Consider the following 21,660-nt stretch of genomic DNA (forward strand, 5'->3'; position numbering starts at 1 on the left):
AAAAAAAAAAAAAATTTACATATTTCCAAATTATTGTTAAATTTTTTTTTTTTTTTTTTTTTTTTTTTTTTTTTTTTGTGTGTATGTTTTTTAAAAAATTTTTGTTATAATTTAAAAAAGATTCCTTTGACAAGAAAATTTTTCATAATAAATTAAAGGGATATATTAAAATGAAAAAGGATACATGAATAATATTAAAATAAAAAATGAACCATTGTAACAATTAAAACAAAAGACATATGTGATAATATATATTTTTAATATTTAATTTTGTAGTAATTAATCTGTTTATAATTTTACTTTTTGTTTAACTTGTATTTTTTATTTTTTATTTTTTTCAATGTAATATGCTCCTACAGAAACATTTTAAATTAGTTCCTAACCAAGATAATAATCTAGAAGAGTAAGAAAAATGGAATAAACTGTATATATATTACTATAATATATAAATTTATTTTTTCTTATATATATATATATATATATATATATGTATGTATGCATAATTTATATTTTTTTATAGATTGATAAATGAATTGGCTTTATCTAAAAAGAATATCAAGGAAATAAGAGAATATGGAACAAAATTAAAAAAGTACAATGATAGTACATATAAAGGTTATAATAATAATATAGAAGATAACGAGACTTATAATAATTTAAATATAAATAAGGATAATATTATATACGACAATGATAATAATTTAATATATAAGGAAGATAATATTACTTATAAAAAAAATATCATAAATAATAATTATCAACTGAGAACTAGAAATGGTTCCATATCTAATGTGTTACTGAATAAAAAAAGGAGGAAAGAAAAAATCAAAGAACAAACTAATATAAGTAAAAAGGAAGATAATGATTATAACCTTGAAAATTATAACGACAAAAATATAAATAAAAATGAATATTCTAAGTCTCCTATTCATAAAGATCCTAGTGAATACAATTTATTTTGTTCCAGTAATGTATTGAATTTGTCTAATTTTAAAGATAATGCACTTTTTCAACGAATTTATAAAAGTATTGAAGAGGAAAAAATGAAGAGTAAATATGAAAAAATTAAAAATAAAAAAGAAGAGTGGAAAAAGAAAAAACTGAAAAATGAACATATAAGAAATGAACGTATAATAAATGAAAAGATAAAAAATGAAAAGATAATATATGAAAGGTTACACAATAAAAACTCTAACAAAATATCAAACAAAATTATTCAAGTTGAGGAACTATTAAAAGATGAAAAAAAGAAAAAAAATGAGATATTAAAAGCAAAAAGGAAATGTTCTTATAACAAAACATTTAGATATTTTTCACCAGATGTTAATACTAGTGAATATTCTGATAATATTTCATTTAATAAAAATAATAATAATAACTATATGAAACATAATTTTATAAATTATAATGAAGACGGAAAAAGAAAGATATATATATATTATAATGATATGAATAAGAAAGAAAATAAAAAAATAAAAAATGTAGATAATAATATAAAACCTTTATATCATATATGGAATAAAAAAAATTATACTATAGAGTGTGATGATATAAAAAAAAAAAAAAAAAAGGAATGCAATAAAAAAGGAAAAGGTGTACAATATAATTCTGTTATGAAAAAAAAAGATCAGACAGAAAATTTTAAGAAACAAATTAAAAATAATAATAATAATATAAATGAAAATTTAGTAAAATCATATAACAATAAAAGAAAACATAAAAAGAAATGTAAACGTATGAACGACATATGTAATGTAAAAAGTAATGATGAAAATATTATAGATTATAAAAAAATGTTTACTACATTTAAAAATTTAAAACATATAAAGAAGAAAAATATTCTAAGAGAAGAGAAAGAAGATATATGTGATAATATAATTAGCAAATATAATAATTCAAGTAAAGAACATTTAAATATTACTACATCAAATGAATCAGTTAAAAGTTTAAAGAGCAACAGTTCTTATATTTTTAAATATAAACATAGTTATACACCTAAGTCGTTATTAATAAATAATCAAATTAATAATATAAAGGAAAATAAAAAAATAAAAAAAAGTATGAATCCTTCATTGAAACAAAATATATTGTGTAAATCAAATGATATAAATTTGTATGTTCATAAATATCAATATCTCGTTTTGAAAAAAAGAAAAAGAAAATTCATGCACTTAAAGAGTATTATACAGCAAAAGGGGGATAGACACAAATGTATACATATGTTTAAAAAATGGATACATCAAAATAATGTAAGATTAAGTAATAGTATAATCAATGATCATTTTGATAACAATATAAAAGATGATATAAGTAATAAATCTCCTAGTAAACTTAATAAAAATGAGACAAATTGGATAATCGATAATGATATATATATGAACAGCACAGAATGTAGTGATAAAAGGGAAGATACAATATTAACATCTCATATTATATCATCAAATGATAATAATGGTTACATACCTGTTGAAGAAATACTTATTGAACATGCAAATACAAACAGAGAAGAGGATAAACATATAGATATAATAAATAACAAGGAAGAAAATATAAGTTCAAATCCTATTATTAAGGGGAAGATACATAGCTCTCATCTAAATAATATGGATACAAATATGTTAAATAAAGATATATCAATTAACATATTGAACAGTGTTGAAAATGTTGAAGACATAAACAACATGAACAAATCATTTAATCTTTCTTGTTTAAAAATGAATAATGAAAATAATAATAATTCAAATGAGGATAATACAAATATGCTTTTGTGTAAGAATATAGATATAGAAGAGCAAAATAATACACAAAAAGATAATAGTAAAAGCGAATCAGATATATCGTATACATTATATTCTCAGCAGGATGAAAAAAAAGATGGAACACATTCAAATAATTATACGAGTAATTGTTTAAATAGTTATACTGATCTTGAAAATATGAATATTCCTTGCTCTAATAATGATAAAATTTTTAAGGATGTATTATCTTTCTATAATATGTATAAGGACAAAGTAAAATTTCTTTTATTAGAAGAATGTAATTATTTAAAGAGCTTAAGAAATATGATGGAAGAAGGTTCGAAGAATATATCAGAAAATATTAACAATAATATATCAAAAAATGAATATTATAGCAATAATATTTTTGAAAAGAACCAAAATTTATTTGATGAATTATTAAAGACTTTAAAAAGTAATAAAATGTCAGAAAATAGTAGACACAATAATTTATTTGATATGAACAGAAATTCAGAAAACGAAAAGAACATGAAAAATAATATAATAGAAAGTAATAAAAATGATGTAATTAATTTTTATAAGGATCCAATTAATTTTTTACTTATATGTAATCAAACTGAAAAGAGAATAAAAGATATTGAAAGAATTCTGAATATAAATTATAATGATAGTAATAGTAGTAAGGTAAATATTATTAATGATGAATATAATATGAGAAAGACAAATAATATATTTGAAAAAAAGGAAATGAATTGTAATAAAAATGAGAATGAAAAAAAACTATATGAAGAAAATAATTTTATATGTAATAATAATGATGATTTTATAAATATTATAAACCCATCACAGTATAATAAGAATAAAATCGAAGAAACAAATTTTAGAAACAAGAATCCTTTTTTATCTGTATTTAATTTTAATTCATTAATATTAGAAAATACAATAAGAGACCTTCAAAAGGAGAATAATGATTATGTCAAAAAAAAGAAGAAAACAAATAAATATATTAAGGCTAGAAAAAATAAATATTTCAAGTCTTCTCATTTATATACAATGCATATACAAAATAATGTTGATTATTTATACAAAAGAAAAAGAAAATCATCTATATATTACATAATCAATTTAAAAAGTGTAGATATAATGTATCAAAATGTTGATATTAGATATATAGTATTAAATAATATAAGAAGAAAGAATTTCAAATATTCATTTCCTATAATAAAAAGAAATTATTATATAAAAAGATATTTCAATTATAATCCAAAAATTAATCCGAAAGGAAAAAAGTATATATTTCTTTTTAAGTATAATAAATTGTTTTATAAAATATCAGACAATAAGAAGAAGGATATAGATTTAATTGGTATGAAATATAAATATACACCTGAGAGTATTATGATACCAAAATCAGATAAGGATAATTTCTTAAATAGTAAAGTAAGTAATAATAAGTTGAAATATGTACATACATCTATTAATCATTCTAAGGATTTACCTAATAAGGAAGAAAAAAATATGGTATATTTTCCATCAATAGATAATATAAAAAAAGAAGAAAACATTGATATAACATATGAAAATACGAAAAATGTATTTTTGTATAGCCAAGAGGTTGATAAAAATATACATATACATGTACATAATAATAATGATATTCATTTGAATAACAATTGTGAATATATGAAGTCAAATATTTTGGAAAAAAATCATTTTGATTTACTCACATCCAATATATTAAATAATAATTTAAAGTATCAAGAAGAAAATGATAATAATCATTTAAGTAAAAATAAATTAAATCATTCATATAATTCTATAAAATCATTAGATATAAAAAATGATATTAAATTAGAAGAAAATAATAATGTGACAAAGATTAAAGAAATGAAAATAAATTATAATAAAACATGTAATGTACATGTACAAAAAAATGATATGTCAAAACAGAACGAAGATAACAAAATAAATATCGAAAAGAAAAATATGTTATCTAATAATAAAGAATACATAACAAATTCTATTAAATATGAACTTTCTAATAATTACTATAATAATAAAATAAATAATGAAAATGATAGTTATCATAAAATTAATAATATACATAGTTTAAATATAGACAATACATGCGATGATTATTCATCATTACATTTACAAAAAGATAAAAAAAATAATAGAATTAGATTAAATGGTAATAAAAAGAAAAAAGAATATTTCTTTAATTTATATGAGAGTAATTACAATCCATTTCATAGTAGGGATAAAATTACTAGTATGAACAAACTTAATAATTCTTATGATAATATTGTTAATACGTTATGTAGTAGTGTAGGAGGAGGTGAAAGTTTTCATTTATCTAATAATAAAAATTATATGTTCAATAAGAACAAATCTAACAATATCATCAGAACATCAGAACATATAAATAGTTTTGGTCAAAGAAATAAGGATAAATCAAAAATTATAAATGAAAAAAATTCTAATGAAAATATTAATGAAAATGATATGATACATAGTTTAAATATTCAAGAAAAAGCTTCTCAATATGATCATACAAATATATTAGAAAATAAAAATTTTGATAATATAAACAAATTAAGAAATAAAAGAAATATAGCATATAAAAAGAAAGATGATTTATTTTTTAATAATGATACAAAAAAAAATATTATAACAAGTATGAGTGAACGTGACTATCTTAATGTAACATTTGAAGAAGCAAAAAAAGAAGATAATTTAATAAATAATAAAACACTACAAAATAATAATTTTAATAGCAATTCAATACAAAAATGTGTTATAAGGAATATGAATGAAGATAATTTATTTTTATATAATAATAATAATAATAATAATAAAATATCTTCCGATTTAAATATTGATAGTAAATTCTTATATTCTAATAATATAATACAAAATGAATATAATTTAGACAATTATAATTTTATAAAAAAAGAAGGAAAATATAATTATTCTAATGTTAAACCTATTATGAATACATTAATTAATAATAATATAAATAATAAAAGCAAAGTATTTATAAAGGAAGAAGATATATTAGGAAAAAATAAAAAAGAAAATTTTAAGTTATGTGAATCAAATAAAAATTCTTCTTATTTTAAAAATGAAAATATGAATAGTAATAAATTGTTGAATGTTGAACCTAATAAAGATTACAATATAAAAGCATTATCATATAATATTAATAGAAATATAAATGGAAATAAATTAAATGAATCGCAGAGATATGATTCAAGTTTTATAATTAATAATGAAGAGAGTAATTTTATTGATAATAAAAATATACATCAGAATGAAAATTGGGAATGTAATTACAAGGATGAATTAAAAACAAATTTTGGAAATACATTAAAGAATAATAATGAATATATGTCTAATTATTATATTAATTCTATTTTAAGTCACTCATTTAATATATATGAAAATAAAAGTATATATGAGGATGATTGTCTTCAAAATAGTTTATCTAGTAGTATAATGGACATGGATAAATTAGATGAGGTTATACAAAAAATACGTACTTTCAAAACAATGAATGAAAGAAATAATAATTATATATCTTGTTTATATTGTGATAAATATTTATTTAAATTAGATAATTATCATGAAGATTTTTTTTTTGTTTGTTCAAATAAAGAAGAAATAAGAAAAGAAAAATATACATGTTCTATTTGTAAACATAAATTAAGAGTATTAAATAAATATAAAAATGATAATGTACAAAAGTACATACATATTAAGTCAAATGATACTATTCAAGAAAATTCAACAAATAGAATTATAAAAAATATGGATAATAACATAAAGGTTAAAACAGATACAATGAATGATCTTTATATGGAAGACGATTATATAAAACACTATAATGGACACGATAATAATTATATTAATTATATTAATTATAGTAATAATAATAATTATAATGATGATTATAGAAAATATAAAGAAAATCATAGTGATTATACAATAAATGAAGATAAAATTAATCAATCAAATATGTTTTATTTAAATAAAGACTTCCAAGATGGTTTTTCTTATAATGTAGATAAAAAAAGAAGTCTATATTCAAGAAAAAAAAAATTTTGTGACCTTAAAGGATTGAATAATTTTGATACCAAAAATTTATATAGTGAATTCTGTAATGTACCTAAAGAATCTAATATAAGTAGTAGTTACACATCTTATAAAAGTAATATAACAAATGAAAAAAATGAACTAAGGAATAGTAAAAATGGTAATAATAATTATGCAAATGATATATATAATATATGTAATAATAAATCTAATAATGATATGAACAGAACATTTAATAATATACATAAAAATTATAAATCATATAGTGATGATGAAATAAACAAAATGTATAATAAAAATGATGACATGATAAAAATTGATAAACGTTTTTCTTTAGATATGCGTTTGTTAAAATTACGAAGAAAAAATCATGAAAATAATATTATTCAAAAGGGACTATTACACAACAATAATAATAAGAAGAAGAATAATAAGAAGAATAATAATAAGAAGAACAGCTTGTATCATAACAATAGTAGTAGTTTAATTATTGATGGAATGACTAATGTAAATAGAACAAATATGAATACTTATGAAAAGGAAAAAAGCATATATAACATAAATATAAAACAAATCAACGAAAATAAAAATATACCATGTGAAAGTAATTTTTTAAATAGAACAATTGAAAATACGCCAAAATGTTATAATTATATGAATTATTATATATCAGAAGATAAAAGTAATAATAATAATAATAATAATTTTGAGTATCAAATTGAAAAGAATTATATGTTAAATGAAGACAAATATAAAGGAATTGATAATGAACAAGTGACAAATTTTAATTTAGAAAATATACATTTAAAAGAAAAAAAAAATATAAAAGAAATGAGAACATCAAATAATGAAAATTATCCTTTAATAAATCAAAAACATAATTTATTCAAGTCATTATTAATTAATGGAGATAAAAATATGTTAAATATTTCAAATGATGAGAATAATTGCTTTAAAAAATATTATTCAACATATATTAATTGAAAAATAAAATATATATATATATATATATGCTTTTACATTTATTTATATTTTAACGTCCAGTGTGTATATATCCTCTTATTTTAATTGTTTCTTTCAAATATTTTAATTCATATAATCAACCAATATTATGTGTATTTTTTATTTTTATATATGATATTTTTAAGGAGCTCTTTAAATATATAAAAATATACATATTTTAAAATATTTTTATAAAATATACATTTTAATGATAATATTTTTTATATAATAAACATTTTAATTTGTTTTTTATACACAAAAAAAATAAATAAATAAATAAATAAATAATTAAATAATAAAATAAAATATTAAATAGGTAATATATTTACTTAATATTTATATAAAAAAAAATTATAGGATAACCAAATCTTCATTAATCATGGAGTATATTATTTTAGGAAAAATTTTAATCTGCAATTCGTTTTCTAATATATTAAATAATTCTATAAAAGTAATATTATCAGTATTATGAAATTTGAAGTTTTTATTATTTGAATCATTAAGACATTGATTTATTATTTGGAATGATTGTATTTTTTCTGCCATTATATCATTAATATATACTTCATTAGGCACAATATTTTCTTTATTTAAATTATTGTTATCATCATTTATATCATTTTTATATAAATTACAAAGCTTATTTTCTAGACATGAATGAATATTAAAAATTTTTGGATCTTTTGAACAATGCTTAGATTTATATATTAATATATTTATGCATATTAGATAGGATAATTTTTCTAATAATAATTCTGTAAATTCATCTAAATTTTTATTAGATTCAATAAATAAAAATGTAAATGAGAAGCCTTTGCACAAGATAAAATTTTCAATATTCACTTCTTTATGATAATAGTATTTTTTAATTATATGTATGTTCTTCCTATTCGATAGAAGTTTATTCATATCATATATCAAAAAATAATTTCTGAAAAAGATAAAGTCATTTAAAATAAAAGAGGTATAATTAATTAATTGTTTCAATGATCTATTAAAATATATTTCTTTAAATATATTTATGTCACTTATATTTTCTAATTTTTTATCAACATTTATAATGTTATTTGATTTATAATATAGAGGGATATAATTATAAATCACTTTATTATGCAAAAAAGAGTCATTTTGTATTTTTCTAACATTTTGAGTATTTTTATCAACTTCTGGTTGTATATCCTTTTTATTTATATAATATAGCGTTAAATTATTACATAAGTTAATTAATAATTCTTTAAAATGTATATTTTCTGATATTAAATCATTATAACAATTTAATTCAGTTAAGCCTATGACATTTTCATGTTGTGTAAAGCAATAAAAACCTTCTGTCAATTTTTTATCTTTTTTTTCATAGTTCGTATTAAAATTTTGAAAAATATAATTTATACTATTTACAATATTATAATCGTTCTTATTTAAAATATTTTTACAAATACCGATTGACAAATTAGTTATCTTTCGAAATTCTTTAATCTTATTTAATTTTTCGTTAGATAACAGATTGGAAGAGCAAGTATTAAAATTACATTTTTGAAAATGTGTTCTACTTAGGTATTTACGTAAGTTCATAAGAACTAGCATTCTTTATAAAAAGTTGTATAAAGCATATGTGACAAAAAAAAAGAAAGAAAAAAAAAAAAAATACACAAATGTTAATATGTATAAATAAATATGTATTATTTTTTCTTCTTTATGTAGTAATATATTTTATTGTGCTTCTTAAAAAAAAAAATTATAACTCTTTGAAGTATTTTAAAACATCTTTTTTGTTTTACATGAAATCCTTATAAATCAGGAATTATAACAAAAATTTTTACATTTCCTTTTTTTTTTTTTTTTTTTTTTTTCTTTTCTTTAAAGAATAAATGAAATTGTTATTATGATTAAAATGAAAATGATATAATCATTCATATATATATTAGTCTTTAAATATTATTATTATTTAAGAACAAAATTTCTTATGCTTCAAATAATTAAATAAGAAGGGATATATATAAATATAAATATGTTTAGTAAATGTATACAAAAAGTTGAATATTTAAATATAATTGTAAGAGAAATAAATGAAAATATATATATTATATATTTAAGTACAAAAAAGGATTTTACAAAAATAAACATTATTTTTATTAAAAAAAAAAAAAAAAAAAAAAAAAATGGTATATTATTTTGTATTCATATAAGAAGCTATATTATAATATATACTTTTTTTTATTTCTACAAAAAATACAATAATTTTAAAATTATGGTTTTATGATAATTCATATTATTATATATATTATATATATATGTTGTAATAAAATGTAAGATATATATAACAACAAAAAGAAAAAAAATATATATATATAATATATATAATATATTTTTTTAAATATATGTGTTAATAAAAGATAATACAAAAAAGAGATATTTATATGGTAATATTTTTACTGTATTATATAAATATATGTTATCATACTCTATTATAATATATTTATTATATTAAAATAATATTTTTATATAATGGGGTGAAGGCATATTTATAAAATATATATTTTATATGATTTATATAACATAATATTTATATATAATATATATATACTTATATGTATTATTTATAAAATGATACATTAAATTAAAAATACATGTATTTATTTTTATATTATGGTAATATTAATAATATAATATTAAAATATTTTTATTAGAAAAAAATAATAAAAAAATCCACTGATTTTTTTATTTTTTCCTTTTTTTTTCAAATAATAATATATAAATATATTTTTATATTTATTATTGACATATTATATATAATAATGTATTTATTTTTTCCATATTTATAATTTATATATATATTATATTATATATTTTTTATTATATTTATTTTAAATAATTTACTTTTTTTTTTTTTTTTTTGAAACGTTCATATTATATATATAAAATATAAATATATATTGTTTAAATTATTACATTATTTATTAATATTTTATTTTATTTATTTTATTTTTTTTTTTCATTGTTCTTTCCCATTACTTTAATGTTGCAGAATATCTGATGTTTAAAAAATAAAATAAAATAAAATAAACGATTTGTGATTTGGCATATTTATTTGAAAAATAACAATTTATATTTTATTTATATTTTTTATAAAAGATAAAATTCGATGCATATTTAAAATTGTACATATGATCTATGTCCTAACAAATATATATATATATATATATATATATATATATATATGTATTTATTTTAATGTATATGTAAATATATAAAAGTGTTATATTAATGATTAATACATTATGAATATATATATATATATATATTTATATGTTTAAATGTATGAAGTAATGTTTATATAAAATAGGTTATATTATTTCTTGTAAATTGAAGAGAAAAAAATATATATTTATAATTATATATTTTATATACACATGAAAGTATAAATATATATATATATATATATATATATAATTGTTAATATATATGAACATATGTTTTTTTTTCTTTCTTTTCATTATATATTTTTTGTGAAGAATGGAATACAAATATTATGATAAGAAGATGGAGAAATGCATAAGTTTTAATGAAGCTTATGATTTAAATAATGATGAAAAGAAGGTTGGTACGAGTTGTGAAGATTTTCTTATGAATAGTTCATCATATATGAATGATGATTATTTGAAGTTAAATATATTTACTATTATAAAGAATGAAATAATAAATGTATTGTCAGTTATAAAAAAGCATGAATATAACAAAAATTTAGATTCAAGTATTGTAGACGCTTTATTTATTTTATATAATAATATAAACAATTTAAATAATAATTTAAAGGAAGAAATAGAAATACATGATTTTAATAATAAGTTAGATATATATCATATTGCTCCATTTTTAAATATCATAAGAAATAATAATATCTTTTATAAAATTAAGTTAAGTGCATTACAATCGTTAGATCATATATTAAAATATAATAGTAGTTATTTTAATGATAAATATTCTAATGAACATTTAAATCGAAAACAAATATCTTATTTATGTGATGATTATGATAATGAAGTAAGAAGTAATACTAGTGATCATATATGTAAAAGAGATATTATAAATGAATCTATAGAAAAACATTGGACTAAAGATTTTGATGATAAACATGATGGACCATTAACAAAAATGTTAAATGAAAAAGTTCCAAAGAAAAAAAAATATCATTTCTTTTCAAAGAATTATAAGTTACATAAAAAATATCATTTGGAAAAAGAAGAAGCAGAAGAAAATTTTACGTGTGTAATAAACAAAGGAAATAATATTATTAATATTAGTATAGAAACATTATTGAATGCACCAATAAATTATCATAATATGAATTATGAAGAAATTATTTTATATGATACTATGATATTATTTAATAATATATTAATGAATTCTATAAAAGTTGTAGACAAGAATAATATTATAAAAATAATATGTTATATTTTTAAAATATACAAAAGTACGAAATATTCTTTATTATTTAAAGGAAATTGTGAATCAATATTAATTAATATTTTTCATGTGGTTATGAAAAGTTATGTAAATAATATAGATGATGATTTTATTCATGATATATTAACTATCATTTTAATATTAATAAATAATAATAAAAATAAGTTTGTATTAGATTTATTAAATAAAAAGGATTTTATTAATTTATATAATGAATTATTTGAAAATGAAATGTCTCATGAAAATTTAGAAAATATTAACATATTATCATTTAGTTTATTAAATATATTAATAGAAGTATATGGATATTCATTAATAAATAAAAATTTTGATTCTATATCAAATATAATCAGATGTCTATTTATACATATAACATCATCATCTTATGTACTTATATGTAAAGCATTAAGATCATATATAAATATTTTCATTTTATATAAAAAGCACTTTTTTATATACAATGAAATATTTATTAATATATTATTAAATACATTAAAAAAAGGTTCATCCAAAAATATAACTGAAACGGCACTATTAACCTTGTCACATTTTTGTCTAGAAAATGTATTATTCGAAATATATTATAATTATGATGTTAATTTATATGCCTCAGATTTATTACAGAATTTTATAAAATCTATATTAGAATTATGTGTTAATTTTGTTCATAATACAACAATAATAAATGAGGTGATATTCAAAATGATAAAAAATATTTTGTATATATTAGTACCTTATGCTAATCACACCAAACCAAAAAAAAATAATGATCATCATAATCATAATATTAGTCATCATAATCATTTGAATAGTCTACATTTACATAGTAATGACAGCTATTATAATCATATTTCTATTCATGACATGACTCACAATACACATGATTGTGGTTATATAAACCAATTAATAATTGAGTTTAAAAATGATATTTATTCGGATACTTATAATAAAGTTTTTGGATCAAGGAAAAGAAAAAGGGGAAGAAAAAGAACGTCTATAATTCATGAATTTAATATTAAAGATAAGGATAAAGAAGATGAACACGATAACGAAAATAAAGATGAAGATCACAATAAGAAACATAGTATTAATAATAATAATAATAATAATAATAGTGGTAATTATTATGATAATGAAGGAAATTTAAATCAACATATTATTGATAATCGTAGACGAACAAGTTTATCGAAAAAAGAAGCTATTAATGAATTCATTGATCGTTATAATGATAATAAGAATGAATTGAAAAAAAAAAAACATAATTTAAATGAATTATATTCCTTAAATTTCTTATCATCATCAACTAAAGATAATAGATTTGTTACTTTTTGTGCACTCTTATTATTTGAACATTTCAGAGAATATGTTAAAGTAAAATATATTAAAAAAAAGAAACATATCATGAGAAAGAAAAAAAGAAGAAAGGAAATATTAAAAAAATCAGCAACTATATTTAATACACTTAAGGGTAAAGCTGTTGATGAATTAATTAAAATGAGAATTATACAAACACAAGAAACATTTAATAATATTGATTCTAATTATGCTATCATCGATTCAGAAGCTATGCACAAAGATGATGATATAATTGAATACTCAAGTTCATTATATGAAAATAGATCATTTCTTACTAGTGAAAATGGTTTTGAAAAAGGTTCGAGTATTAAGAGTAATTCTTTTAATCCTAATACACATGATAATAAAACACAAATGAATAATAGTAACATTGATATGAACTTATCTCATAACAGTTATAATCCTGATGAAGTTGAAAATAATAGAAGCTTAATCAACAATCATAGTCATTTTACTACTGAAGAATCATGTGACGAAAGGAATGAAAATGAAAAGGACATAAAAAAGAAGAAACATATAAAAGGACATACTTCTCAAAAAGAACGAGAAATTGCCATAAATGATGAAGACAAAGTAGAAGAAAATAATAATAATAATAATAATAATGATGGTAATGATGTGCAAGTAATAAAACAAGAAAATAAAATGTTAAATGGTATTGTTGATGAAAATACATCAAGAAATGATAAAAAAAAAAAAAAAAAAAATAGTTCTAATATACATATTAATGTATCTGATGATCATTCAGTATTAAATAATAACTCCAAAAGTTCTATTGGTCATTATGAGAAAAATGATGAAGGCAAAAAAACAGACAAAAATGATAATACAGAAAATAATATTATTAATAATAATAATATTGATGATGATGAAAATATTAACAATAACTACACAAATGAAGAAATATCTAAAAAGGAAAGTGATTTACATAAAATGGATAATCATCAAAAGAAAAAAAAACACCACCATCATATGACAGCAACGGAAATTATTTCAACGGTTGCTCATAATTTCTCTAAAAAGCATTTTAAACATAGTACTAAAAATAATTTAATGGAAGATGAATATTTTGTAAAATCAATGGCTAAATTTGTAAGATACAATCCATTTTTAGATAAAGAATTTGTAGGTGAATATATTTCACATAGGAAAAATATAAACCTATTAAAACGTTATGTAAGATTGTTTGATTTTTGTAATTTATCTTTATTATCTTCTTTAAGATTATTTTTACGTTGTTTTAAATTACCTGGAGAAGCTCAATTAATCGAGAGAATATTAGAACACTTTAGTTTATGTTTCTTTTATTCTAATCCTATACATGGTGATTTAAGTAACATATATAAAGTAGAGAATGATAAGGTTGTTTGTTTAGTAAATGACGAAGAACTAGCAAATAAAAAGAGGTACATATTAATAGATTTTTTAAATGAAAATAGTAATAAAAATAATGTTACTCATGATGATAGTGTATTACAAAATGGTAATGAGAGTGACCCGAAAAAAAGTGTTGATAAGAATAATAATGAAAATGATTCGAATATAAATGAATGTAGTACAAATGTGAAAAAACACAATGTTGATAATAATGAAAATTGTGTGAATGATTTACATATTGAAGAAAAAATTAATTTAAAAAAGAATGTAAATATAAATGATTATATGCATAAAAATGTATATTACTTATCCAAAAAAATTGAAGGTATGAGTGAAGAGGAAATTCAAAAGAAGTATGTACTTGTTGAAAATAGTGATGTTATTTTTATATTGACATATTCTATAATTATGTTGAATACAGATTTACATAATAATCAAGTTAAGAATAAAATGAAATTAGAAGAGTTTATTAAAAATAATAGAGGAATAAATAATGGAAAAAATATTGATAGAATATATTTAGAAAATCTATATAATTGTATTTTAAATGAAGAAATCAAATTATTTTCAAATACACAAAACACATATACAAATGATGATCAATATTGGAAATTATTAGATCAAAAAAAAGAAGAATATAAATATTATCATTCTTTTAAAAAGAATGAAATATATTTTTATAAATATGATATAAACAAATTGTTAATAAGAAATAATTTCCTACCTATATTTTTTGAACTCTTTAAAAGAACTAATGATTACAATTTAATCGAACACTGTACTTTTATGTTTAAAATGGTTATAAATAATTTGGCATATTATCATGATTTAGGAAATATAAATAAAATAGGTTATATATTTAAATATATAAATTTTTATTTAACACAAAAATGTCAATCTTTATTATATTTATTTTTCCATTTTATAAAAAAATGTTATAATTCATTTAGAAACTGTTGGTCTATTTATATTAATATTATATTTAAATTAATAACTATTGATTTATTGCCTATCTTTTTTTATCCACATATATTTATAAACAATACACAATTTAATATTGACAAAGACTTTTTAAGTAGAAAGTCTAAGAAAGGAAATACCTTAGAGACATACAATATAAATAAAAGTATTACAGAAACCTATCAACATCCATTTTTAATGTTTAAGAAAAATGTCAAGAAATTAAATAAATCTAAATGGATTGATGATTTCAGTAGTATGTTTTTCTCAAGACATAGTACTAATGAAAATAACAATTTGTCTATAATATTTAAGGATAGTGGTAATTATAATGAAAAGATCGAAGAAATAAAAAATCAAATCAAAGAAAAGGAAAAGGAAAAAAAAAAAAAAAAGAAAAATGATAAGGTTAAGGATAAGGTTAATGGACAAGAGAACGAACATGATAACTTAAACAAAAATAAGAAGAAAAATAATGAAGATATAAAACATGACGATAAAGAAAATGAAAAGCATTCAGAAGAACATCATAAGGCAGATCATAATGATATAGATGAAGAAGATTATGATGAAGATGATGATGACGATGATATTGATGATGACGATAATGATTATGATGATGATTATGAAGATGATGAATATATTGATGATGATAATGATAATTATTACAATCTGAATGACAATAATAATAATGATAATAATGATGAATTGGAATATATTTATGTAAATATCAAAGCGGATCCTAAAAATATAGATACTAGTGCAATAATTGATAATGTTAATATATATAAAAAATTAAAATTAGATATATATAACTTTTTTACATTTAATGATTTTCACAATAATATGATTACAAATTTAAATATTAGTAGTTTTATTTATTTAATAAAAATTTTAATTATTAAATGTTCAATTAAGAAAGAAAATGAAATACATAATGTGTCTGCTCATCATACAAATAAAGCGGAAGTACATCATCATTCATTTTTAAAATCACCAACAATGTCACATAATCATAATAATAATTATTTAACTAATGATAAAGCAGGTACTACATTTAATGTTAATGATTATATTAATGATACAAATCCTATCATAGTAAATTCTGAGAGTTCTTTTGAGCAATTTTATCATAGCAAAGAAAAATTACTAAGTACTCAAATGTTTTTTCATATTATGTGTTATAAGATTAATTATACTTATATTTTATATAATATGTTATGTAAATTAAAATTGAAATCTTATAGAAGAATAAATAGATTTATAGAGAAAGGCGAAGTTCATGAACTGAATTTATATATGAAACAAATTCATGAGGAAAGAAAATGTAAAAATATAAACCATGAGGAAAGAAATAAGAAAAATTATTTCGATTTAACCTTAAATAATATATATGACACTGATAATACAAGTGATGCTGAATTGAGCGATTCTGATTATAGTGACATATCTAATGATTCGTTTTTTGTAAAAAGAAAGGAACGTATTTTAGTTGATATATATATGCATAGTCATGAAGGTCGTGGAGAAAAACATAGAGATGAAAGAAATAGAAATATTAATCATATTGATCATAATCATAATCATGATGATCATTTTGATAATAGTAAATATGTTGATGAAGATGATCTTTATGATCATTATTATTATAATCACCATGAACATAAACATAAAAGGCTACACGAAGAACAAAATGAAGAATATGATGAATATAAAGAAATGTATAAAGAATTTGATAAAATTTATTCGTATGCTGATAGTACAGATGAAGAAAGAGAAGATGGACATGATGAAGAACATTCTTATGAACATGCACATCATAATCATGATGAAGATGAAGATTCGACATATTTAAGTGATGACAAAGAACATGCTGATGTATTTAATAGTATATATTATAGCAAACATAAAGGAGGTCATAATGTAAAAGGAAATTTCCATATAACGAATGATGGGAATTTAAATAAAAATTTAAAGAGAAGTAAACAATATTTGATTGATAAAATAAAAATGGATCTTTATATGAAAACATATATTATGCACATAAAAATTATCGTATTTACCTTTGAACATTATTTTAATTTATTAAATAGTTATTTATTAATAAATTATGATTCTTCTATTTTTATTAATATATATAATAGCATTTTTAAAAATTACAAGATGAATAATGTAAAAGTAATGACAGAAGAGGATATATCCAATGATAAATCATATAACTTATATGATACAAATTTTGAAGATATAAATAAAAAAATAAATTACAAAGAAGAAGAAGAAGAGGAAGATGAAGAAAAACGTATAAACATAAATGATATTGAAAATAATTTATTTACTGTAAAGATGGAAAAATCCGAAACGGAAGAAGGTGATTGGTTGTTCATAGAACAATTAATTATGAGTATTATGAATTTTTCATATCTTTGTTTTAATATATATAAAGAAAATAAAGTGCATATTAGTAAGAAGTTATTAAAGAAGATGAATATGAATGGGGATACTGTAAGAAGAATTTGTTTAGAATTACAAAAGAGAAATAAAAAGTTCTTTTTCTTATGTGGAATATATTTAATATATATATTACAATTTTTAAAGAAAAATATATTATATCGATTTATTGATAAAATAATATTTGTATTAGAAAAAATTTCAAAAAATGTATACGTTAATAGTTGTATTATAAATATATACTTAAATATGTTGCAATTAATAACTCCGAACAATATATTATATAAAAATACAAATAATACAAATATATCGTTAAACGATAAAGATATATATATTTATATTGAAAAGGCTACAATATATACTGAAAGTATTAATAATATAATAAATAATAATAATGTTTTATTAAAACTCAACAATTTTAATATTGAAAATATAATATTATCACTTTTACCTTATTTATTATATTTTAATAACAAGAAAGAAGAAATTAATTCACATATAGCATCAATAAATTCTGAGTGTTTACATATAATATCAAATATATATTATAAAAGTATATACATGTATATGAACAATAATATTAATCATAGAGATAATGATAAACATATAAAGATGAAGAAGAATAATACAGGGCTTCTTTTGAATTCTGAATGTGACATGGAAAAACATCAGGGCATTTCTTATGAAAATATAATTGAATTAAAAAAAATGTATATATTTTTATTAACATGTTTTGTTTTGTCTTTAGCATGTTCCTTTAGCTCGAAAAGAACAAGGAGTGAAGCCTACATAAAGTTGCAACAATTTTTATTTAATGAGAGTTATATATTTAAAAGAGTAAACAAAAAGGAAGATAATAATAATAATAATAATAATAATAGTAATAATAATAATAGTAATAATAATAATAATAGTAGTAATAAAAATTCCAAGGAAGAAAAATATGTATATAGAAATGAAAAATTAATAGACCTAATAAGCAATTTTATCATTTTACCATTAATTACATATAATTATTATTTTCCATTTATATGTAAAAATAAATATAGAGGAATATCAAATGATGAGGATGATGGAAATATGAAACACAGTGATAATGAAATAAAGGATAGCGAACCTTCTAGTGAGAATTTGTTAACATTAGATCAAAATAATTATTGTAAGGAAGCATTACTAAACTACAATTTATTTCATAAAAAAAATCATGTTAGTAATATGTCAGAAGAAATGTGGAAAAATAATGAATATGAGAATTGCGGTTGTATAATTAATTATAAGAATTTAGAGAATATTGATAAAGATAATCTTGTTTTAAATAATATATTGAATTATGCTAATGATTATTATATACATACTATATTACATAAACAATATAATTATTATTTTAGTTATTTATATGCAAAAAAAATGTTAACATATGATAATGTTTGTTATAGAAAAAGTATGAGTATTAGTTTTGTTAGTCATATTATGCTATCCTTTTTATATTCACTCCTAAATTGTTCAGATGATATTTATGATGATGAAAAAAAACAAACAAATAATTTATTAAATAGTGAATTAAAAAATAACAAAACAAAGGAAACACATAATAATGATGAAGATAAAATTTTTAATTTATATTCATTGTTATGTTTAAATAATGAAGCTATGTACAACAAAATTGTTACCAAAGGAAAATGTGAAAGTAATTGTATTTATTACTTTCTAAAACATTTCTATCATTCCTTATTAACAATTAAAGAAGAAGCAAACAAAATATTAAATATATATAAAGAGACATTTATAGAAAATATGAAAAATATTATTTATGTATCCTCTTCCTATGCTTATTGTCTAAAGGATCATCGTATTAGCTGTTTTTCACACATAAAAAATGGCTACTATTTTTTAAGAGAACAGGAAAAAAATATATATATTAAATTACATAATGTACAAAATATTCATGACAAAGAGTATCCACAGGAATTAGACAATGATGTTGTTAAAAATATTAAAAAATTGCAACTCAATGTAAGAATAAGTATAGTTATTGTGTATTATATTTTATATATGGATAATAATTCAAATGAGCAATTTAAAGCAACCTTTGAAGAGTTATTAAATGTTCTACTAACAAAATATAGTGATAATGAGCATGTTGAAAAGGATGAACAAAAAAAGGAAAATGAAGTAAAGGAGGCTCAAACAAATGATGACAAGGAAAAAACTGTTGTAACGAGTAATAATGAAAATAATACAGGGAAAAAAGTAGATACTGTAAACCTTACAAATGATAAAAAAGAAGATAACGTAAAAGATTTAAATGAAGTTAAAGAAGATAACGTAAAAGATTTAAATGAAGTTAAAGAAGATAACGTAAAAGATTTAAATGAAGATAAAGAAGATAACGTAAAAGATTTAAATCAGGATAAAGAAGATAACGTAAAAGATTTAAATCAGGATAAAGAAGATAATATAAAAGATTTAACTGAGAAAAAAGTGGATGATAATCTAAATATTTCAAATAAAGACGAAGCACTTGAAAAACCTCAAGCCTTAGAAGAACAGGAAAAACAAGATGTTTCCCATTCATATGATGAAAAAGATGAAAAACAAAACTAAAAAGGATAATAAGAAGAAGTCTAATTATAATGAGGTGAAACCATAATTAAATTTGCTATTCTTCAAAATTGAGAACTTATAATAAAGAAAAATTATAAGAATTTGAATATATATATATTAATTATATATTCATATCTTACATATGCATGTTAATAATACCAAAATGTGTTCGTTATATAATAAACATATATATATATATATATATATATATAATTTTTTTTTTTTTTTTTTTTTTCCATATTTGCAAGAGAATAAAAAATTTGTTTTAGAAAATATTATTTATATAAATAATTTTTTATATTAAAATGATTAATAAAAAAAATACAAAAAAAATGATAAAAAAAATATATTATATATATATATAATAAATAATCATTTACATGAAAAAAGAAATGTTATTTCTATTTTACTTTATATAGTTTTAAAATTTATTTTAATTATTTATTTTTAACGTTTTTTCCATATTATGTTTCTTTTTTTAGTAAAGTATATTTGTAATACAAACATTATATATATTTATAGAACAACTTTATGGTATGAAAATGAGTATTTTTTAATTATATTTTTAATTGTAAATATAAACATAATGATATATATATATATATATATATACGTA

General features: G+C 18.6%; 3 protein-coding genes across 3 annotated transcripts; 2 read left to right on the forward strand and 1 right to left on the reverse strand.

The window, feature by feature from the left end:
* Nucleotides 1-347: 347 nt before the first annotated feature.
* PGSY75_1442700 (hypothetical protein) lies at nt 348-7,817 on the forward strand (the record flags this gene model as incomplete). Its single annotated transcript, XM_018788113.1, has 2 exons — nt 348-403; nt 521-7,817. 2 exons carry the CDS (start codon nt 348-350, stop codon nt 7,815-7,817), a joined length of 7,353 nt encoding a protein of 2,450 aa, XP_018639485.1.
* Nucleotides 7,818-8,186: 369 nt separating this feature from the next.
* PGSY75_1442800 (hypothetical protein) lies at nt 8,187-9,419 on the reverse strand (the record flags this gene model as incomplete). Its single annotated transcript, XM_018788114.1, has 1 exon — nt 8,187-9,419. One exon carries the CDS (start codon nt 9,417-9,419, stop codon nt 8,187-8,189), a length of 1,233 nt encoding a protein of 410 aa, XP_018639486.1.
* A 1,929-nt stretch (nt 9,420-11,348) lies between these two features.
* PGSY75_1442900 (putative protein transport protein SEC7) lies at nt 11,349-21,044 on the forward strand (the record flags this gene model as incomplete). Its single annotated transcript, XM_018788115.1, has 1 exon — nt 11,349-21,044. One exon carries the CDS (start codon nt 11,349-11,351, stop codon nt 21,042-21,044), a length of 9,696 nt encoding a protein of 3,231 aa, XP_018639487.1.
* Between the last annotated feature and the right edge of the window lie 616 nt (nt 21,045-21,660).

The sequence above is a fragment of the Plasmodium gaboni genome, chromosome 14 (assembly GCF_001602025.1).
Source record: "Plasmodium gaboni strain SY75 chromosome 14, whole genome shotgun sequence".
NCBI lineage: Eukaryota > Apicomplexa > Aconoidasida > Haemosporida > Plasmodiidae > Plasmodium > Plasmodium gaboni.